The sequence below is a fragment of the Prunus avium genome, chromosome 6 (assembly GCF_965620075.1).
Source record: "Prunus avium chromosome 6, drPruAviu1.hap1.1, whole genome shotgun sequence".
Classification (NCBI taxonomy): Eukaryota; Viridiplantae; Streptophyta; class Magnoliopsida; order Rosales; family Rosaceae; genus Prunus; species Prunus avium.
Genome location: NC_142289.1, coordinates 497,374 through 520,718, shown reverse-complemented (window position 1 = coordinate 520,718; position 23,345 = coordinate 497,374). Strand labels below are relative to the sequence as shown.

The 23,345-nt window shown below is 37.0% G+C and overlaps 2 protein-coding genes and 1 long non-coding RNA gene across 3 annotated transcripts; 1 reads left to right on the top strand and 2 right to left on the bottom strand.

The window, feature by feature from the left end:
- Window positions 1-2,065: 2,065 nt before the first annotated feature.
- On the bottom strand, window positions 2,066-5,403 carry LOC110760398 (protein MAIN-LIKE 2). The gene is made up of 7 exons (XM_088254157.1): window positions 5,244-5,403; window positions 4,915-4,973; window positions 4,153-4,235; window positions 3,451-4,062; window positions 3,138-3,320; window positions 2,695-3,016; window positions 2,066-2,543 (listed from the first exon to the last, which is right to left on the bottom strand). Exons 3-7 carry the CDS (start codon window positions 4,231-4,233, stop codon window positions 2,233-2,235), a joined length of 1,509 nt encoding a protein of 502 aa, XP_088110283.1. The 5' UTR covers window positions 4,234-4,235; window positions 4,915-4,973; window positions 5,244-5,403; the 3' UTR covers window positions 2,066-2,232.
- A 929-nt stretch (window positions 5,404-6,332) lies between these two features.
- Window positions 6,333-7,605, top strand: LOC148293435 (uncharacterized). Its single transcript, XR_015836441.1, has 3 exons — window positions 6,333-6,474; window positions 6,606-6,650; window positions 7,271-7,605. It is a non-coding gene; the product is annotated as an uncharacterized LOC148293435 (long non-coding RNA).
- A 3,187-nt stretch (window positions 7,606-10,792) lies between these two features.
- Window positions 10,793-16,401, bottom strand: CYP97A3 (cytochrome P450, family 97, subfamily A, polypeptide 3). The gene is made up of 17 exons (XM_021962703.2): window positions 16,133-16,401; window positions 15,900-16,059; window positions 15,460-15,676; window positions 15,271-15,342; window positions 15,085-15,195; window positions 14,346-14,537; window positions 14,037-14,198; window positions 13,744-13,839; window positions 13,570-13,671; window positions 13,186-13,218; window positions 12,986-13,066; window positions 12,806-12,888; window positions 12,586-12,717; window positions 11,885-11,945; window positions 11,637-11,702; window positions 11,247-11,409; window positions 10,793-11,160 (listed from the first exon to the last, which is right to left on the bottom strand). Exons 1-17 carry the CDS (start codon window positions 16,224-16,226, stop codon window positions 11,153-11,155), a joined length of 1,833 nt encoding a protein of 610 aa, XP_021818395.2. The 5' UTR covers window positions 16,227-16,401; the 3' UTR covers window positions 10,793-11,152.
- Between the last annotated feature and the right edge of the window lie 6,944 nt (window positions 16,402-23,345).

The following is a 23,345-nucleotide window of genomic DNA, read 5'->3' as shown; positions in this document are numbered from 1 at the left end:
TCAAATTTGCAGCTAAATTTTTTCAATTACGGGTTTCAGACTTTCAGTCAATCGCAGTGTTTGAAAAATGGGCCTAGGCGGGCGGCTAGGTGGCTAGGCAGTGGCTAGGCGGGCGCTATGCGGCTAGGCGGTTGCTGGGCGGCTAGGTAGCAGCTAGGCGGGCGCCTAGGCAGGTTGGGTCTTTTTTCGGTGCCGAATCGGAGGACGAAGCAGTGACTGCGAGTTCAAGTTACGTCCTCTGCGAGTGCAAGCTTCGTGTTCGTTCGAATATATTTAAAGAGTATAGCCGCTCGGCTGTACCTTTAAAATATTCGAATGTAATTAGAAAATATAGCCGTTCGGCTGTAAGTGTATAATTTCTATTTATACAGTCGAGCCGTGCGGCTATAATGCTAAAATATTGTATTTAAAGCGTACAGCCGATCGGCTGTACTGCTAAAATTTCTAATTATAGATTATAGCCGCATGGCTGTACCGTTAAAATTTCTATTTATTTTTATAATTTCTATGAGTCTAGCTGCGCGGCTATACTTTTATAATTTCTATTTGTGCATGTATTAAAATTAAAGGTGTGATACTAATAATAAGATCCAGGAAATAAATGATTATTTCTTCATTTTTTTTCCTGCCTGGATCAACGAAAACTGTGGGTGTTCATCATTCTTAAAATGCTCCAGTCCTACATGATTGACATTGAAGAATTTTAAAAAAAAAATTTGAAACTAGTTCATCTTGCTATGATAAACCACATTGGTGGTTGCTCTATAAGAATTTAAATATCCAAAAAAAGATTTTATCCTTTCAGATTATATTTAATATCGCATCCCTTTCAAATTATACCCACATGGTCCTTATAATCCATTTACTTGACACCTTAAGGAACTTCAAAAACTACCCCAATAAGTTCACACATTTCCCAATTGCCACTCACACTGCTAGTATAATTTCGAATGATCATATTCTTAACTCCTCTGCTTAATAGTAACCTATTTCCATTGTTTCTTTTATTATTATTATTATTTCTTCTTTAGAAAGCCACTGTTTCTATGTTAGATGTGTAAAATCAAACTTCTAATGATTACTGCATCAATACAGATCCTAGTTTTTTTAATACAGTAGTATAATTATTTTTCACTCAAGTCATGTTCTGTTGATAAATTTTCTCTTTTTGAACAAGAGCAATATCATTAACTCCAAAACTAAAAACAATAAGAGAAAAGAAATGGCACATATACTCCAAAGGAAACGTATCATACAAAAGAAGATGGAATATAAACGTATACCAATTTCTAAGCTGTTTTTGCTGTGTCCTTTCGAGAATGAACGAATACCATTGCATGTTAACCTTGCCTGAGTGATTCAACAACCTGGCAGAAAAAATATCAATCAGTTAAATAATCATTGAAATACATACATTACACAAAGGAGAGCCTAAGGAAAAAGAAACCTTCTTGTAGCATAAACCATTCTGCAGTTCAATAAGCGGGCTGTAAAATTTTGCTCACTAATACCGATATACTGCTGTGCAAGGGCACAGGGTGATAACTAGAATCAAACAAGAAGAGTCCTGCTTCTGGATTCACTCTCAGAAACTGTAATTCAAATAGTATAGCCTTTTAAATATTAATGTTTAAAATTCTAAAGTGTATTTTTAGGAATTTTTGCGTAGGATTCTTTTCTGAAAACGAGTTTGATAGAAGAAATGAATGGGGTGTAACCGGTAGGAAAATAGAGTAAAAATACAGATAAAATAGTTCACAAAAACAATAACCTCAGTCTCATTCATGTGGCATCTCAACATTTCATTGTATGTTTCAACACTTGAGGATTGAATATAAAAGTGGCTTGCAATTCGACCAATTTCTGTACAATAGAAGTTGCTACTTTTCTCATCAAAGTAGCATCATTTTTGCTTTGTCCAGGGCACGTGCAGCATCTGCTATGAGAGCTCTTTGCTTTAAACTCAAGGAAGGATGCAGAATGCAGAAAGGACGCTCTAATACCACTTGATGCAGTTCAAGTATGAACTCGCAGAGAATAGAGACAACTGAAAGAAAACAGCAGATGATAGCACAAAAGCTAACTCAAGGTTTTTGAAATATAATCATAGTCGGATTACAAGAGTTGTCCATACAACATACTCATAGGAGATAATCTGAAACAGAAGATTAAGACCATATTTAATGACTGACAGCAAGTCCTAGGTCCAGCCCAACAAACGTGAGTCCCAAGTCATCGACTATACTCATCTTGAAACATGATAGGTTTCCTAACACCTCTCTTGGGCTTAGTCCTTGCAATGCTAGAATCATTAAATGATTGGGCATTGGAAGTAGTTTTGCACGCTGTCTTCATCAATGGCCCTCCATCATGAAGGGCAAGCACAAGCCCGTTATGCGGGGACTGCGTTGTGTCGTCATGAAGGGCATGCACAGGCATGTCACGCAGAGAATGCGGTGGGTTGTCATGAAGGGCCTGCACAGGCACCTCAGGTGCATCAAGCGCCAGCAATTCCGCAGCGTATGGAGGACCTACCAAACCAGCTGGAGGTACCGCAAAACAAAAATAAATTAAGAAATTAAGAAATTTAAAAAATTAAAAATAAAATAATAATAATATATAAAAAAAGTAGAGCCGTGCGGCTATAAAAATCAGAATAATTAAAAAAAATCAAAGAAACCAGAATGAACTTACCTATCCGTGGCCCTCTCAAAGGAAACCTACCAAGCCAGCTGTTAATGTACAGGGGAAAGTGTCCGTGGTCAGCAAGATTTAAATCTTTCTTTGGCCCCTTCTTTCTTACTTCAACCACCACATCAGGAAGCTCTGGAATCGAATCCAGGTCTATATTCTCGAAACCAAACTGCCTAGCATAGTTGTTTGGCTTGTGAGGGACGACTATGTGATAATTGATGCACAAAGTCACTGAGCATGCCTTAGCCAGCTGAAGGGCATATCGCTCATAACCCTCCCCTAGAAGAGTATGGCTAAGCCTCTGATAAGGCCGCTGTATGAACTACAATAGTAAATACAAAATAAATCACATAAGAACTATATTTCCATATACGCTCCAAAATTTGGTTGCATTTAGTTAAGAACTGTATTTAAATAAGTCTTTTAACTTTTAAAAGACTTACATTTTCATCAGTCACATTCCCCAAAATGTGCATGTAGACTCCAAACTTGGGAACTGTGTTCGCCTTCAAGCGTTTGTGGAGAAGGTGGGACCACGACACCATTAATGGACACTCCATCGGGAGATCCACTGTCTCCCCTATCAGCTCTATACGTAGTGGCTTTATATGCTCTATTGCAAATACCTGGACGAGTAATAAACAAAGATCATAAAAGTAGAGTAGTTAAAACATCAAATCCAAGTTTAGTTAAAGTGAGTGGTTATGTTTAATATTGAGTCATGCAAAAAAGATATAAATTATGCAGAGTACTTACCATGAGAGCGTAGGCCAAGCCGTTTACGATTCCTCGATCCAAAGAGTTGTACAAGCTCGCCCATGCGGCTGCACCCCACGCATAGCTGCCAACCTCCTGAAGATTGTCCAAGAGCCCCAAATATTGGGCAGAAACTAATCCAGTGCAGTCATCGGGTATTAAATATGACCCAATGACATACATGATGTAGGCTCTAAGATAGTGTGCCCACCCATCCTCATCTGAACGTACTGGGTTATTACTATATTTTTCTCTTAACCAACTAAGCCTAATCCTCCCTCCATCCAAAGACTCTGGAGGAGGATCGATACCAAAAGCATTAAAAAATAAATTTTCGGTTTTCCCTATCCTACCAATAACTGGTCTACCGTCAACCGGCATACCGGTGATGAGGAGGACATCTACTAAACTAAAATAGAGTGAATTACCATTAAAGGTAAAACACTTTAAATTACGATCAAAGTGTCGTAGCAAAGCGTTTACCATGGTACAATCCAACCTCATTTGGAACTTAAAACGTTCGAAGAACCCTAAACCTATCCTAGTTAATGCCTCCCTAAGTTCCTCAGTTATTGGCCAACGCACCAAATTGTTCAACGGTTCATGTGGCGTCTATAAAAAAAAACACATATTAGTGTCTAGTTATACTACTGCTGGCCAGCCTTGCAATATCTGAAATAAAATGGGCAATGAGTTACTTACATGTGGGGAAGGAGCTGGAGCTGGAGCTGGAGCTGGAGCCGGAGGTTCCATATCTAGAGCTTCAATATCTAGAGCTTCCATATCTTCAAAAGAATGAAAGAAAACCCCAAATTTCAGATGATGAGTAAATAACAGAAGTGTTAAATATGTTACCATTTCAGAAATGTTACAAAAACAAAGTACAATCACATGTACCATGCCAAAGTGGAAACTAATAAGCAGAGTATAAACCACCTTAATGACATTACATTGGGTTATATTCCATAAGCTTAGATTAATTTAATCTCAGGCCCCAAAAGCCTTAATAGACCAAGAAAGATTATAGCTAGTATAATTATATGTCAAGGATCTCTATGTTTAATTTGTCTACTCTATGTGAAGGATCCCTATTAGGGATCTTGAATTTGGGTTTAAGCTTATGGATAAAGTCCCTAAAACCTGCCCCCTCAACTGCCTTAATAAACCCAAAACCAATCAGCCAGCTAAACATATTTCATTCAAAAAATCTTAACCAACCATCAGGCTAAACATTTTTCATTACAACAGCAGCCATTTAAACATATATCATTCAAGAAAACAAGAAATCCTAACCAACCAACCATATAATAAATTAAAAAACACATGCATTTAGACTCAATTCTAGCAGAAAACCATGTAAACAATTCCCACACACAAAAGAACAGCTAAACCCTAGCAGTCTCAATCAAACCTAACAGAAAATCAACATATACATTTAATTACATTATTAAAGTTCAATTATACCTCAATAGCGGCACCAACAGCACCAGCACAGCAAAACCCTAGCTCAACTTGCTCAATTTCTGTCCAAAAACAGAAAAACCCCCATCAATATGAAATTCAGAAAACAAAAACCTTATTTAACCCCTACTTAAACCCTCAAATTAATGTAGCCGACCCCTAATTTAGGAGAAACCCACTCAAATCCAAACCCCCAATTTAGCAGAAAACCCAATAAAAAACACTCTAATCGAAACTCAAATCAAAACCCTCAAATTAGTATATATAAAAAACCCCCAATCGAAACCCTAATCTAGCCGAAAATCCAAATTCAAACCGTATTCAACACTTACCCAGCGACGGAGAAGAGGAGACAGCGACGGTGGAGGTGAGGGGTTTCAGAGAGATTAGGGATTTGATTTCAGAGAGACGAGAGGTTTTCAGAGGTTTCAGAGTTTTCAGTCTCGGGACGTGCCTGCTAAGTAGAGTACCCTCAAAGCGACACTTGACTTTTGTCTTTTTTATTTTAAAATATTGGCCCTTATAAAATTACTTTTTTTTTTAAAAAGTTAATGATGTAGACTGCTGGCTGGAGTAATGAATTTTTAGGGGCTTTTTTTTTTGTGAAAACCAAGGTATCCTCCGCGTGATTGCGGGGACTAACCCTCGAGGTACTGTCGGGCGCAAAGCGGGGACCTCTCCCAATAAAGTTTGCTCTATTCGCAAGTGCCTGGGATCGAACCCAGGACCTCTTGTTTAAAGGATCCAAGCCCCTTCCACTTGGACCAACTCCTGTTGGTATTTTTAGGGGCTTTTGATGTTAAACAATTTGCACTATTTCAAGAGTTAATTATGTCTTAGTCTCTAACTTTAATTTCCAGGTTGTGGAGGTCTATTCATGACAGATGACAAATCGACTCTTTGTTTGTTTAGTTGTTCAATATCTAATTTGACTGAGTCATGTCTAATACTTTCAAGTAGGGGTGGGCATCAATCCGGCCGAACCGATGAAACCGGCCGAACCGATTATATTGGTTTGGTTTGGTTTGGTTTTGACCAAAGAAAAAGTCAACAGTTTGAAAAACCGATCCGAACCGGTTTGGTTTGGTTCAGCTGCGGTTTGAGAGTTTTGAAAACTGTCCTAAACCAAACCGGACCGATTATAAATCAATTTATTATTTGTTTAATTTAGTTTACATGTGGCAAGGCTTGAGTGGTTAGTTGAAAGTGTACCATGTACCCTAGCACACCTGATTGGACTCCAAAACTAATACTCACGGTCACGGACTCCATTTTCTCTCCCTTACATTTGCGTGAGCCTCTCTCTCTTCTTCCTTCGTTTCAACCCTAGCCGCAACTCCCTCTCATCATCACTCTCTCTCTGTCTCTCTCTGCTCTACACTCCTCATCATATCTCTCTTCCTTCGTTGACAGACAAGGAATTGTTCTGTAAATTCCTTTCTGTACATCTGCCTTTTTCCTCCTTTTGAGCCAAACCAAAGCTTGCAGAATTCTTGTGTTCTAGGAAGCAGAGAAACACAGAGGACTGTTCAGAATTCTTGTGTTCTCTAATAGGGTTCAGTTGTAAGTGTCTCTATGATCCTAAATTTTGTCAATCGTGAACCCTTTTTCTCCTTCTTTATTGGTTGCAGAAGTTTTGCTCCTTTATTTATTTATTTTTATGATAATCTTGGTCTGATCAAACATGATCCCAGGGTGTGCAGAGAGAAGATTATCAAAGAGAACAAAACCCAATTAATGTAAGTTTCACTTTACCCTGACTCAGTTCTACAATTTCTTTTTGCTTACATCCTTAATCAACCAATATGTAAATATATTCCATTCCTATCTATCAGTTCTTCGGTCAATATAATTAGGAGACTTTATATTTATGAAAGACCATATCATTTTCAGTAATATTTTTAGATTTGGTTGAGACTTGGTTGTTGTCTGTCTTGAGCTTAGTATATGGGTTTTCCTGGATTTTTTATGTTCTGGAGCTCTATGTGCTTGTTCAGGGAGTTCTACTCTTGGAGTTTTTTATTGTGGGAACTTTTTATGTTTATTTTTCCGATTTTGCTTTGATTGAATTTTGCACTTAGAACTGAAATTCAATACTAATGATTTTTTAGATACATGAAAATTTTAGTTCAGTTTATATTTAGGATCACTGATTGGCTTTTGTGTTCCTATATTTGTCATTCAGTTTGGAATAATATGGAGGCATTTTATTATTTATTGGAAAACATCAGGTTGTGAGTTTGCATAACTAATATAGATGAATATATTTTTTGTTCACATCTATTGAACTAGATCATGTTAGATTTAGACTTTACAAGAAGTTCTCCGAGCCCTGACTATGTAATTCTCGTTTCCACAGGAAGATGAGGATGATTCCAAAGGAAGTCCAAGAATACTTTTGCACCACCTCTTTGTGGTAGCTTCTATGGTGTTGTGCTTGATGGGCCTGGAGGTTCTGTGCCAACAGTGACAGAGTATATGGTAAATGGTTCTCTCAGAAATGCCTTGCAGAAGAATAAGAAGAAATGTGTTTGTTTGGCTTTTTGTTCTTTGCATTAATTTGATAAAATCAGAATGAATGCTGTAGCTGACTAGTTGGTATGTAATTTCCAATTGTATTAATCGATTGGGTATTGAAATTTGTTTGTATTTGTATGAAAATATGGGATTGTATGTTGAAGTTTGTTGCTGGAATTTTGGATGAACTTTGATGAAAATGTTTATGTTTGTTAGGAGCAAGTTCAGTTTTAAGATTATTTGATGGAATACAAATCTTAACAGGTTTTGTGTTATTGTAAGCATGTTTTCTTTTATGCCTAAACCGGCCGAACCAAACCGAACCAAACTGGATATGAATGGTTTGGTTTGGTTTGGTTTTCGTTTTGATTTTAGCTCAAACCGAACCACACCGGACCGTGAAAGTTTAATTGGTTCAGCTGTGGTTTGAGAGTGAAACCGGACCAAACCGGACCGTGCTTCTTTACATCTGAATGCCTTCATATAGTTCTCTTCTCAGGAGGTGTTTTGGCTACTCCTCCTACACTTGATTCTTGACTAGTCCACAGCGATATTTTCTTCCTATCACGTGCAAGACATCAGAAATGTGAAATTCTGATATCCTCTTGCTAGCTTCTTAACAACATTACCTCCGTTTTGTTTTGCTTGTCAAACAAATCTTCTACAGATGCCTTTGTTTTCATTATTAGATAATGTCTATTAGGGCCAATTCCGCCAGGAATGTAAAAACTGTTATTGGAAGTGTCACGCCCCGAATTTTCAACAACAAATAATCTGCAAAATTAAACAGAACAACCAACGATCCGGGACGCGAAGCTCGGAACCTTCAACAAAAGTACCTAGAAATTTAAACTTTTCTTTCTTGATACAACACCACTGTTCCGAACCACAATGTCAATAATGACTCAACTCTTCTGAGTCAAATATTACATTACAAACTCACATAATAAATGAACAATCATTAAATTACAAAATCTGCTCCTCATAGTTCATTTCACACAGCGGAAGTCTAACACTCACCAACACTCTCACACCACACTTTACACTTTGTGGAACCACCAACGAGCCTCCTGCTCCTCACCTTAAATCTCCTGCTCACGGTCTCTACCACCTGCAGGATTTTCCCCTACACCGTTGAATAGTGCACCGGGTTCACCACAGAACAACCCGGTAAGCTTTCTAAAGCTCGTATGAGTAAACCACGTCCAGAGTACAATATGTCAATTACACATAATATACAAACACATGCACTTTCATTAACACACCACAATCCTTGTATAACCAAGGTAATCATAATCATCAATATCATCACAATCACAATTCTTTTATTTTAAAGAACTGTTTCGATCACCACCTGTGACCACACCAAAACTCTTTATTTCAAAGTAGTTTTAACACGTCATTTAATTGACAGATAGAAGAGATAATACTATGAACCTCTAATCTATAACACTACAAAACTCCAAAGTAGTGTTCACTCATGATTACACTCCAGTCATGAGTACTAGATGGCGCCAGACTAGAGCTCTAACTGTTCTTGGGTCTTGCTCCCTAGGGTAATTTATCCCTCATTATTTGCCACGAGAATGCCCACCTGACAAACTCAGAAGGGATTCAAGGTATTCTCACCTAAATCCATCAACACCAAAACACCAACACCAAAAAAACCAACACCAAAACAATATAAAATGTAGTTTCACATTAAACATTGTTTTATAGCCAAATACACCAATCACAGCAATATATATTTATTATATATATTTATGTGGTTATTCACGAATGAATTTCCACCATACATCCACAACATATGTTATATGGTTAAACACCAAAATCTCTAATAAAAAGTATTAATTCAAAACAAAATAAGTTTCACTTACCTCATGAACCGTTGATGAACAAGTTCATGTGTTTTAAATCAATTAAAACACTTTATAAAATCACAACCAACATGTTAATTATAGCCATTAACATTATCCAAGGTCACATTATAATAAATATAATAATTCGTGACTTTACTCACGATTAGGATGGTTTTACTCACCTCTCGTCCAAGCTACGTCTTCAACAACTTAACGAAACCTCAATCTCAAACCTCAACGAGCAACTCAAACTCCAACAGTACCTAAGCAAAGTACACAACTCAACTTAGCACAAAACTCCAAAATCCAAGATTTCGCAACTAATGACGAAATTGCCCTTTGGACCAACCGGGGATCCAAAGTGATCAAATCTCATCCAACCAACTCCAAAACTGTTACGTACGTGCTGTCGACGTCGAATCATGACCAATGACACCCATTGTCCAAAATGTCACTATTTGGGTCCCGTGGGTCCCACATGTCTAACCGACACCCCAAAAATCCGCCTTGGGCGCACAACCTCGGATTCCAAATCCGATCGCACCAATGGACTCTAAATAGTCCCGACATCACCCTGCAACAATTTGGGCCCAATCCAACGGTCGGATAATTCTACATTACACGATCAAATGGCGATCGATCGCCTTAACTTTGAAACATGATAACTTAAGATCGGGAAGTCCGATCATCAATCCGTCTGAACCTACAGACTCCTCACAACACCAGCTACAACATAATTAAAATTGGACACGATCCAACGGTCCGATCATCTCCAACCAATGGTCCAGATTTGTGAGGCTCTGATCGTCGATTAAACGACGGAATCTCAACAATTTAAACATACTATCATGTTCAGTAACTCTAGGACTACATTCTGTCTCTAAAGCCCTAACTCAGAATCGCCACCCTGCGCCACCACCGCCGGTGGTGGTTCGGGGTACTATTCCGGCGACGGACCAACCCTAGAATCGCCAGTCAAGACCTATGCCAAAATGTTCGTAATACTGAGTAGAACAACTTTAATTCTTACCTCGAGGTCCAATTCGAAGTGTAAGTGGCTTAAACCGCTGGTTGAAGTTGCTGATTTCACTATTGACGAACCAACTTCGCGGCGTCGCCCTGCCTTCACCACCCCTCCGATGGCTCCGATTCTTCTTGGGTTATGTTGACAAGATAGCAGGCTTCCTATCTGGGTTGGTGGTGTCGATCACCTCCACTGTACACCGCCGCAGAAACCGCCGGAAATCGCCTCTCCGACGAGCTCTCAAACCTCCGGGTTCAATTGCAAATTATGAATCCCAACAGTGTCCATCTGAAATTTATAGGCAAAGTCTCTGTTTGCAATTTAGTCCCTGAAACTTCAAACGAGTATAACTTCTTCGTTTCAACTCGGATTCACGAACCGTTTGCGCCTATGCGTTCGTGAGATCAATCTCGATTTTCCAATTCAAAAATCATAATTTTCTCACTTCAATTTCTTATACTTCCTTTGAAAAATCATAAACTTCATTATAAAGGCATTTTTGTCCCAATTTGATTAAACTCACTTAATTCCAATACTTTTTACATCAAACCAAATTCATACAACACCCAAAATAGTCACATGACTTAATAAGATTTTCCACAAAAATAATAAAACCAAATATTATTTTTGAGGGTATTACAGGAAGTGTTTTTAATACACTGAGAAAGATGTGATGCTTTGGTAGGGAGCTTGGAAATTTACTGAGCTGAACGGATTCTTCAAGAGACTTAAGAACTATATTGATGGCTTAAAAATAAAGCCGTTGGCCGCTGCACTATACACAGTTTCTTTCTTAGCCTTGCAACTCTATGCTCTTGCCTCTCTCAATTTACAGCATTATCTACAAACCTGACATCATCAAGCAGAAGATTAGTAGAAAACACATCGAGATTCAAGTATAACAAATAATCTGCAATGAGCACAAGAAACCTCACCTTTTTTACCAACTAAAGAATCCCCTTTTGAAACACCTACAGATGTATCCACTTCAAATGTCGTCATCACCAATGTGGGCACTATGGGAGGTTTTATTCTCCTGGTAACTGTCATCTTCAACCCTTCTGTGGTGTGAATTGTTGCTCCCGTAGTCATCTTGACCTGCTTGGAGAACCATTCTTTAGACAGAAATAGAATCACGTACTTTAAGTTCAATATAACACTACAGGTTTTTACAAGTTCACTCAGCTTCTAAAACTTATTGTTGTTCACCAAAAAAGAAAAAACTTATTGTTGTTCACAACAATGCCACCAACAAATACACGATTCAAAAGAGTTCCAATTGGGCTAGAAATAATACATGCAGGAAACAACACAGGGCTACTTACCTCAGGAGCACCAAGTGCCATTTGAAAGTTAAATCTTCGAACAAGCATTGCAAGTGCTACCACAGTCTGTAAATCAGCAATGAAAGTGTTTCAAAATGCTTTATTTATTTGGGAAAAGGAGAAGCTTTGACGGCTTGTATATGATCATCATGAGAGGCATGCAAAAATTTCAGTGATTTATTTTCATAAAGTTGTATAAATATTAAAAATAAAAAAAGTTGGCCATCCAACAAGTTCAAATATTCTACCTCATATGTGGCAAACATGTCACCTACGCATTTCCGCGGTCCTCCACCAAAGGGCAAGTAACTGAAATAAAAACTACCACATTAATTTATTTGTGGAAAAAAAAACATTCAAGAGAAAATCGAACCCTGAATCCCATGTCATTCCCTAAAACTGATTGAAATTATACTAAAACTAATAAGAAGCTGCTGTATTCTGAAAATGAATATTTTTTTTTCTCAGAAAATATAGCACAGAATAGATTAAATAATACAGTGTCATGTGCAACTTAAATAACTTTTACATTTGCAGTAATATAGCCCTTTTTCGTGCTAAAACTGGTCATATGCAATGTTGATCCAAGAAGTATAGGATAGGTTTGTTTATTTAGAACGTCAGTTTCATTAAGATTTGAACATGTTTATGAAGTACCAGATACATCTAGAACCATCTAATATGGAATGTGGCAAAATAAATATAGAAAAGGCATACTTCTTTCAATCGTCATCCTCCAAACTCCAAAAAATATTAATAATATTTCCTTTTCATATTTGAGTGTGCAATGATACCACAAATTAATTGAACTTCTGCAGCCTCATTTTACCCAAAAAATAAAATAAAATTGTACAATGCTCATCCACCAAGGATGTTAACATTACCTAGTAGATCAGTTGTAACTCCAGATTTTAAAAATAATAATAAACGAAACAGAGAGATGAAATACCGAAAATTTTGGTTCGTCTCATTTGGATTGGGTCCATCTAATGGCCATCTTTCAGGCTTAAACTTATCTGCATCATCCCATTGTTTTGGACTGCGATGCAGATTCCAAATACAAATAAATATATCCTCATTCCTGTAAATGAAAAGATAAAAATGGCATTAGATGTTGCATATTAACAACATATATCAATAGAATTCACAGTAGATTTTCTAGGTATAACCTTTTAATAGAGTAGTCTCCAAGCCTGTCATCCTCAAGAGAACGACGAATTAACACAGGTGGTTGTGGGTAAAGCCTCAAGGACTGCAAAGGAAGAAGGAAAGTTAAACCAAACGATAAGAAATGACCATTTATACAGAAAATTAAATTTCTTCCTTCAGATAAAAGCTGATATGCTTACCTCATTAATAACACGAGTTGCATACTTGAGTTTCTTCACATCTTCAATTGTTGGATATCTATCTCCTAGAACAGAATCAGCCTAAGAACATAAAGTACTATAATTAACGCAAAACAATATGATATAGGCTAAAGTATTCATGACTCCTATGATTCTTTTGGTAGAAATATGGGTGCATTAAAATTAAAGCTGTAACATACCTCCTCTTGGAGCTTCGACATGACGCTAGGCTCCTGTAGCCAATCAAAAGGTAAAGTCGTGATGAAATAGATGTGGATTCATGTGTGATAATTTGTAGTCCTCATTTATTTAAAAACTTTCTAATCTACTTTAAGAAAATGAATTAAATATATTTGATTCAAAATAGTTATATGCTGTAAATTCATCACACCCTTATAAACTTTGCAAGCATCTCAGATTTACAAGTTGGTATAGTTCTGCATTTCAAGTAAAGATCCATTTTATTTCCCGAAATTCCCGGTTACAGGGCGAGGTGTAAGCCCCAAATGAAGATCCATATTACTATGCACTAAAGAACATAAAAGTGAGAAATTAGTTCCTTTACTAGGCCTCAAATGTGTTACCATGGAAAGAAGATAAAAGGTCCATGTTAAAACTGCAGCTGATGTTTCATGCCCAGCTATAAGCATTGTCATCAAGTCATCACGGAGTTGCTTGCTAGAAACCTACAAATAGAGTGTAAAAAGTTTAATCATTTGAGCTGGTGACAAGTGTGTATGATAGTTGCAGTTACATACATCATCCCCAGAAGCCAAAAGGAAATGGAGAATACTAGGATCTTGTTCATTAATATACTCCTCATGAAACTGTAGCTCTTCTTCATCTACCATCCTCTGCAGATGACAAACAAAAATAATAACGAAAACAAAACTGCATCAGCTTAGCAGCCATGCCCAGCCATGTATCATTTTGAAAGAAAAAGGAAAAAAAACACATGTGATTGGAAATATAGTGGCAAATATTATCAAGAAAAGAAAAAGAAAAAAAGAGGACCACAGCTCTATGTTGTGCCAAGAATTGATGACTTTACCTTGCAAATTGCTATCAAATCATCCAGCGTAGTATTGATTAGTTTGAGGGCTGTTGCAACCTTTCTTTGTCGTGGTGAAATGTCTTTCCATATTGGGATCTCCCATACTGGTATTGGTGCAACACTACGATCTTCTGCTTCTCTCAGGACAGTGTACACAGCCTGCTCTAGCCAAAATAGAAAGACAGCAATATGTTAAGTACTGCTATAAAATCAACTACAAAAGAGAATTGATGAAGATAAGTGGAAGCTAAACAGGAAAGAACATCGTATAACCAGAGCTAAGATAAAAGGAACGAAAAATAATACCTCAACTATCCCAGTGTCATTTGTTAATGAATCAAAATCATAATTAAAAAGTGCCTTGCCAATGATGTCCAGTGTCAAACGGGAGAAAAGTGACTCCATCTCTACATCTTCCCCATCAGATGCAGCAGCATCTAGCTTTTGGCAAAGCTTCTCTGCTGCTTCTCCAAAGAGATTAATCATAGCTGCTACATACTACAATTTTAAATAAAAAAAACTAGAATCAACAATAAAAAATAGTTACAAATAGTTCCTATGGTCTGCACCAAGGTTTACCTTACAGTGAGGTAGCTCCAAAATTGCATGAGAAATTGGACAAGGTTCTTATTAGGCATACAGTTCATAAAATTTCTATGTGCAGTTTTCTAAGAAGAAGGTTTTTCTTCATAATAGACAAAATCAATGTGCTCTTTAAATTTTTTAAAATTGGTTAACATGCATAATATTTTTATCTTTCTGAATTGCAAGGAGCAATTTGGAGGAACAGCCGTTCTACAGCAAAATCAAATGACTATTCCTCCAAATTGGTCCTTCTGATGCAGGGAACTGTGGGAAAGGGTACACAACACCTTCTGATGCAAGTAATAGTTGAATTACATCAGAACATCTGTTCCTCCTAATTCTGATTTTGGTTTTCATATCACAGGTCTTGGTTCACACTTTGATATCCCACTTTTCCCTTAAACAGGCTTTTCTTCCACTGGAAACATTGAATGTAGGGAGCAGGATAAGAACGAAATACCTTCTGATGCAATGCAGGGACTATAGCACGTCGTCGAACACGCCATATTTCACCGTCTGCTGGGATGAGTCCTTTCCCCATGACAAACTCTAGAATTTCAGCCAAGATTCCCTGTGCACAAAGTAGCTATCAACTGAAAGACAGACAGAGAGAGGACAGGAAAAGAAATTAACCAATTGGGTTTACCTTTGAATAAGCCTTTGAATTATCCCTTAATATATGTTTGGCAATGGAAGGATCAGAAACGATCAAAAAGGACTGCAGAAAGAATCAACAAGTAATTCACTGAGAACAGCGGCACTGCCGTCATAACAATCTAATAAGTTTGGTAGAGACTACTATTAATCAAATGAGATATATATTAGAAATAAAAACCTTTGGTCCAAAGGTCAGCCTGTAAATTCCACCATAAGTGAGGTAAAGCTCATATAGTGGGATGAAAAAGGCCTCACTTTGAATGGCACTAATTGCTCCTTTTGCCTCTGGAATTTTGGGAGAGCCATCATGTGCATCAGCCCAGCTGAATAAAAAATCTAGAATCTCCCCAGGAACACCCAACTTCGACAAACCGTTCTTCAATTGAGATGGATAACTAATTACCACATCCAAAAGACTTGGAGTTATGAATCAACACACAAAAATTTGGATGTATAATAACACAAAAGTAAAGCTTTCCAGCTAGCTTCTTCTAGTATTAACTATTAAGTATGTTCAAAATTCGGTGACAATTTTAGTCAGCAAATTTATTCAAATGTAGCTGAAATTGCCCAACATAAGCAAAACTAAACCCATAGTTCAATCTCTAATAAGTATACCCAGTTTTCTCGACAGTGAATTCCCCTGAGGCAATCCGAGCAGAAAACTCAGCTCGCCTTTTCTCTTCAAGCAACCGCTCCACGCTCTTCACACCATCCACAGAATCAGGCTCTCTTCCATTAGAAGAAGAGCATGTAACCATAGATAAACCAAAAGTTCCTGCAAAACCCACCAAAAATAAATGGTAAGCAAAATGGAGCTCAAAGATCGAAACTTTTGTAGAATGGACGACCTCTCTGCTTGGTGGGTCTGAGTCTGTTCGAGTGAATCTTGGCTTGGAAGGTTTTGGTGGGGACGAACTGAAGCAGAGGAATAGTGGCAGCCATTGGTTGCAGGACGGCCTCAGCCCTCAGGATTGGCAATTGAGGGTGTTGGGCAGTGCCAGCAACTGAGAGAGAAGAGCATAAGAAAGAGAAAGAGGAAGGAAGGAAGATGATAACGCAGAGGCCAAATGTGGCCGTTTTCCAGCTCACACACAACGCAATTGGCGAGTGAAGAAGTATCTTTTTAAAGTGGTGCTTGCTCAGCTAACTGCTAGATACCCGCCCATTAAACTCCAAGGGCGTCAACGATTCGGTTTTTTGACCCGACCCGAAATGACTGACAAGTTTTTAATATTCATTTCACCTCAATAGGAATGTTTGGCACGAACACAATCCCTGACCACGAATTGTCACCCTTAATCTGCCACATAACAACCTTAATTAGATAAGTTCACGGGATGCGTACTTTGAAATGAGAGAGTTCACATATATATATATATATGGGAGTTTCACTAAAACACCCAAAATGGGGGCTGAAATTATAAAAAAACCCAACACCCAAAACACTTTATAAACACACCCAAAATCCATCATTACACACACTCAAAACCCATTTATAAACACACCCAAAAAATATACAATTGTTAATTTTGGGTGTGTTTCTATGTTTAAATAGTGCGTGGGTTTTTTTATAAATACATGTCTAGGATTGAGTTTATTTATAATAATCTAATATATATATATGTGTGTGTTGCAAAAACAAACCAGCTTAATGGTCTTATTATGTCACTTTGTTTGGATTCAAATAAAAATACTAGAAAATTAAATTCCCACCAAATGAAAATATGAAAATTCGGTTTTAGTGCAAAATACGATTTAGGCTAAAAATGATGGCTCATTAAGTCAATATATACTTCATACTAAAATCCCATAAAATCAAGTTTTCTTATTTGATGTGTAAGAGCATTTCCAGCAGCTCAGGCAAGGGGAGGGCTGGGGGGGGCAAGCCCAAAAACATGTTTCCAATAACAAAACCCAGCCCGGGCAAGCAGTGCGACCCAGCGAACTGGGCTGGCCCGAGGGCAAGGCTGGCCTGAGCGCCAAAACTCGTTTTGGGATGACGTTAGCGCCCTGACGTCACGACGACGTCAGCCCTAGCGTTCAAATTTTTTTAACGTTGGCGTGTGTCTCTCTTCCACGTGGCTTGCGCTGGGCTCTTCGATTCGATTTTTTCCAGCAATCCAACGGTGACGAATTTTTGTGCAATAAAAAATTGAAAAAAAATTGAAATTTTAAAAAAAAAATACAAAAAAAATACTGAATTTGTTTTCTATAAATACCAACAAATACTCTTCACTTTTAACACCAAATCCTCATACATTTTCTTCTCCTTCTACTCAATATTTTTTTTCACTTTCAAGTTGTATTTTTCTCTATCATATTATGGGTTCTTCTAATGAAACCGGAGGGGCATGGAGCACGATGGAAGATGTTTTGTTGTGTGAGAGTTGGGTCCAAATTAGATTGTCCCGTAACGGGCAATGAGATGAAATTCTGTCATATGTGGGAAAAAATTCATCAGGAATTTTGTGAAAGGGCAATGGGTTCGACCCGTACGGAAATGGCATTATCTAGTGGGTGGAAAATTCTTAATAAAGAGTTGGCGAAATGGAGAGATGCCTTGGCGAAAGCGATGAACAACCATAGAAGTGGGGAAAACCTTAGCAATGAGGTAAATTATTTGTAATTTTCGTTTTATTAATTTCTATGTCATATTAATTTTTATTTAAATGTTTCTTGCAATTTATATATTTTATTAATATTTCTTGTATTTCCAATATTTATTTAAATGTTTCTTGCAATATTTATATTTTGTTAATATTTATTGCATTTCTAATAAATTGTTAAAATTTCTTGCATTTCCATTTTTATTTTTTGTATACATGTTGCATTGACAATATTTTTTAAAGTTTGTTGCATTTCCATTATTTTTTTTTTATAGATTATGCAAGCACAAATGTGGTTTGGTGCTACTGGGCAAGGCAAAAAAAGCTTCAATCATACCCAATGTTGGGAGACAGTGAAGAATTGTAAGAGATTTCAAATTATTCTAACGGGTCCAGAGGTGGTGTTGAACGAAACGCCACTCCATGAGACACCGACATCGGATTCACCTATGGATTCCCCGATGAGTCAAGACTCACCTATCGAAAGGGAGCCTAGGCCTATTGTTGTGTAGATACAGCTGCACCAAAATGGATTCAGTTGCATCCTCAACTTGTGATACTCGCAAGTGCACGAGCCGTTCGGTAGTATAGCGTATGTAAGTGCGAGGTCGATCCCACGAGGATTGGTGATTGAATGATCCCATTCATTTTCCCTACACAAAACAGAAACAAAAACAAAGAACATAAAACAAGGAAGAAAGAAATAAGTAACTCAAGCAAATAAGTTCCCAAGTTCAATTTAGATTAATGGATTGATTCTAGCTAAAGTATGATTAAGCCATGGTGTGTGGTCATAACCTTGTGTTCCTAATTCCCTAATTTGATCATTTGTTGTCTAACCTAAAATTAAGCATTAGGAACCCATTAAGCATAGAAGAACATTTTAAACAACCAAGTATGTATCTAATCCCTGTTGTCGAATGTCCATACATACTCTTCCTATTCATAGTTCAATTCGAATTAAAGCATGGTGTATACTCTTAATTCAAACCAAGATAGCTAACATGCAAGCCTAAATGGTGATCAATCATTCAAACTAGCATATTAACTTATAAGCATAATGAATAAGAACAAAAACCATAATTGAAACTTGGAAACTAATTCAACTTGAAAACTTAAGGAAAGAATTTACATTACAAAGAAAAATAAATTACAACTAAGAAGAAAAAGGAAAGCTAGAATTGAGAACTAGAAAGCAAAATTAAGAGAATTTGAGGGAGAGAAGGGAAGGGAGCTCTAGAGAAGTGTTTGAGAGCTCCCCCCCTTGGGGTGTGATTACAAGCTTAGAGAACTTCCCTATTTATAGGCCTAGGGGAAGTGAAAATCTGAATTATACAATTGAATTTTCTAAACACACTAACTTCACCTAACACACAACACTTAATTCACCAACTTAACCTAACACACAATTGCATTTGAAAACAATTCCTCTTGTCTTTAGGCTTAGTGTTCAGCTCCCACTTCATCATCTTTTGGCTGCTGCAAAATTCCACTCAAAAATAGGTATTGAATATGCTTCACCAAACTTTCCCACAATCAACAACACTTCATCATGCATATGTCATGCATGACAATGCATTGCAGCCAGCTTGTGGGCTCGTTTTGGGCTTGTGGCTTCAATCTGAAAAATCTGAAAAAATATGAATCTTGAAGCTCTTTGTCTTATCTTTCCAAGCATATGCAGCCCAGCTCAAGGAAAAATCGGAAAGCCCTTCAAATGTGATTTTTGGCCCAGTAACGCAGATGCTGCCGAATTTGACCTTAAGTTGCCAAAACATGTATAACTTTCTCTAGAAGACTCGGAATCATGAACCGTAAAATTCTACAGAAACTAGACTTCCGTATCTTTCCAATGATGTATGGCTCATCATCTGGTTCTTCTTGAGCAAGTACAGTCAAATCCGTGAAGTTGACTGATCTGCAGACACCGTTTTGAGCTAACTTGTCTCCAAAATGCAATTAGTGAGTCTCAAGCTTATAATACTGAAACAAACACAAAACTTATTAAAAGCACAAGTTTAACTCAAAAACATAACCAAATCATAAATTAGAAGGGTACAAAATGATATGTAAATATGCACCGATCACCTATTGGGAGGAAAGCGGCGAAGGTGAAGAGAGGGAGTAATTCTACCAAGAATGCATCTAAATTTTTGGAGGACATTTCAAAGCACCAAGCCATGAGGATTGAAATGGATATGAAACAACAAGAGCATGATATGGCAATTCAACTAGAATATGCAAAAGAAAGGGAGTATATACGCAAAGAAAAAGAGTATGTACGCCAAGAAAACATTGAAAAAAAGGATCGGGAAACCATGGCCATGAATACAAGCCATATGTCCTCTGAATCAAAACAATTTTGGAAGCTAGAACGAAGGGATGTTATGAGACGAAAGCTTTTTCGTGACGATGGACCTAGCAACACGGATTGGTTAAATGATCAAAACCATTAAGTTAGTTTGCTTGCCTTTCATTTCATTGTTTTTTTGTTTTGTTTAATAAATTAGTGGTAATTCATGTATTTTGTTTTCTTAGTTGTATCTGAAATTTGAATTTTGAAATGTATCTGAAATTTGAAATTCAAAATTTATCTGAAATGTGAAACCAAAAATCTTATCTGATATGAATAGTATTGACACGTAGGAACCCAAAAATCTTACCCGAAAATATTATCCAAAATAATTGTTTAAGTAAAAAAAAATTGTGAAAAAAAAAAAAAAAATGAATAGTAGTTGCCATGGCAAGGGTTTGACTGCTGGAAACACACATAGCTAAAAAAGGCAAGGGCAGCCACTATTCACATGAATAGTGTCAGCCCGACTGCTGGAAATGCTCTAAGGAACAAAAGCCGCCAAAAATTATCTTGAGAAAATGATTATTCCGAAAAACTATTTTTCATACTTAGTCAATATTGCACCTCCGCTAAAAAAATTCTGGGTCCGCCAGTGTATATATGTGTGTGTGTTGCAAAAACAAACCAGCTTAATGGTCTTATTATGTCACTTTGTTTCCCTAATAATTAACATGAAAATTCTGAAACCATAGTTGCATTCCCTCCAAGTTTCAGCCAAGATGACACCAATATAGCAACAGATAAAAAGCGCATGCAGATGCTCACACCAATATTATAACCAAAACTCAAATTATCATATTTTTTTTTTGTCTGAACCATGAGGTGGTCCTGGATGGGCCTCAACTATGGGTGGCACCTTTAAGCCTTAACCACAACCCAGACTAATCCCCACTCACACTGCGTCGGCCCGTAAGGGGTAAAGTGTTGGCCAAAGTGGTGGCTCCGTACGAGAGCAGAGATCGAACCTCTGACCTCTCTTAAGGAATGAGAGTGCCGAACCACTCACACTAACCACCTTGGTTAACTCAAATTATCATTTGGTTCCTAATAATAATTCACTGAACATAAAAAGAAATTAACCCAACAAAACCAAAACAAAATACCAAAACTGATCAGTCGCACACAATCCCTTTTCCGGGATTTATTTATAATATTAATAAAAACAAAGTAGACGGCTAAGGACTATTCTATGCTCCGAGTTCCAGCAGATCATATCATATAGGAGCAAAATTCACTGGTCTTCATGGTGTATGATTCCCTCCTGCAAACATGAAAAAGAATCAAGTTGAATCAACTTATTTGTAATTACTAGCAAGATTAATTATATTATTGTACAAATTAATTAATGATAATTACGCACCATTGTTGCGCCTCTGCATCCCAAGAAAAAGTCGCAGGTGTGGATCCACTGGCAATCCCATGGCTTCATACATCGGATCATAAAGCGAGTTCTTGATAGGCCTGCAGGGGTTTATACATAATTAATTTGATGAAGAGATCACATACGTAATTAGTTAACACTAATGAAATTAATTAATGATGTTTTAATTACTTTGAGGCCGGAGCATTAGGAATAATATTGTTGCCATAGTTTGGGCCTTGGGAGGCTTGACCTAATTGCGTCGACCAATGAGCTCTATTGGGTACATGAAGGTTTGGTGTTGGTGCAGCCATGCTGATGTTGTCTTCCCAATTATTCATTGTCATCTACATCATACATGTGTGTAAGTAATAGATATATAATATATCTATATCAACCACAGACAAAGATCAAAAGTGTGAAATTAAGTAAAACAAAGGATTAATTAATTAAGTTACCCTTGGTGTCCTCGGCACTTCTGCCACTGGGTATGGATGTCCACCAGCAAAGTTTCCGGCCATTATTCCGTGCTGAAAAAGGATTTCGGAAACCAAATATGTATCGATTTAAGACGTTGAGCAAAGTAAAATCATGGAAATATTATACAGCCATTTAGTTACAGATTATAGCTACATATTAATATGTGATCTGAGTAGCCTTAGAAATCTATTAAAATATGTTATGCAATATTAATATGGGTTATATCTTCGTCTTCAAGTTAACCCTTGAAATACTTTCCCTTTTTCAAATATTCTCTATTTTTTGTGCATGACAAGAAATTTCCATAGAAAATTCTTGATCACCATGGGCAAAAATATGCCTGTACAAATTATGCGTATGCCTGCATGTATATGTGTACTACTATAGGCTTAGAATACTGCCCATATAGAATTTTATTTTCAAAAAAACACTTTTCATCTTTTAGGAGCTCGTTTGGGAGTGATTCTGGATAGACTAATAATCACAACAAGTTATCATAGGAAGAAGCGCGATGTGCTTCTCCCCAAAAGTGACTATGACTATATATAAAATCACTCCCTAACGAGCCCTTAATCATTAGAGAAAGTACTAATTATATATATAACCACATTATTTTGAAGACAATTAAAACTTATGAATTAAGAACTGCTGCACATCCATTTCATACTGCGATACAAAAATTGAGAGAGAGAGAGAGAGAGAGAGAGAGAGAGTATGGAAACTTGAGGATTAATATGCATACTTGCTGAGCAGGGATTCTGTGGAGTTGAGGAATCTGCTGGCCTCCAAAGCTTCCAGCAGCCTGGCTTTGGAAAAATCGTTGGAAATGCAGGTCTTCGCCTCTGTATATATGACGCAAGTTGAATAGTATGTTAATGAATACTAATTTCTATTTGATCTATATATTTGGGATATGCTTATATTTTGACTGGAGAATCTAAAAACGGGAATTTTGGCAATATATAAAATTATATTGATTCAAATGACCAAATACAATTAATGTAATTTTTTCAATTTAAAAATAAGAAAGGTACAACGTATGATTTCATATATTGTCTTTCTTCCCATATAATTAATATAATTATATTCATGTATTGTTAACATTCCATTCAAACCCTTTCTTTGAAACAAACAATAAATAAAAAAAGTAAAATATTTTGAATATGAAACCTCACGTACAAAATATTAACTAAAAAACAATAACAACAAAAAAATTTAAAACAGGAAATCTGGCATACCAAATAGCTATATGTTATCTC

Coding starts and splice junctions, on each gene's coding strand:
- CYP97A3 (XM_021962703.2), bottom strand. CDS start 16,226: ATGGCTGCCACTATTCCTCTGCTTCAGTTCGTCCCCACCAAAACCTTC. Junction 13,840..14,036: donor ATTTGATAGCAATTTGCAAG/GTAAAGTCATCA, acceptor TGTCATCTGCAG/AGGATGGTAGATGAAGAAGA. Junction 12,718..12,805: donor GGAGACTACTCTATTAAAAG/GTTATACCTAGA, acceptor TTTCATTTACAG/GAATGAGGATATATTTATTT.
- LOC110760398 (XM_088254157.1), bottom strand. CDS start 4,233: ATGGAAGCTCTAGATATTGAAGCTCTAGATATGGAACCTCCGGCTCCA. Junction 3,321..3,450: donor GCTTGGCCTACGCTCTCATG/GTAAGTACTCTG, acceptor TTACTCGTCCAG/GTATTTGCAATAGAGCATAT. Junction 3,017..3,137: donor GGAATGTGACTGATGAAAAT/GTAAGTCTTTTA, acceptor TTACTATTGTAG/TTCATACAGCGGCCTTATCA.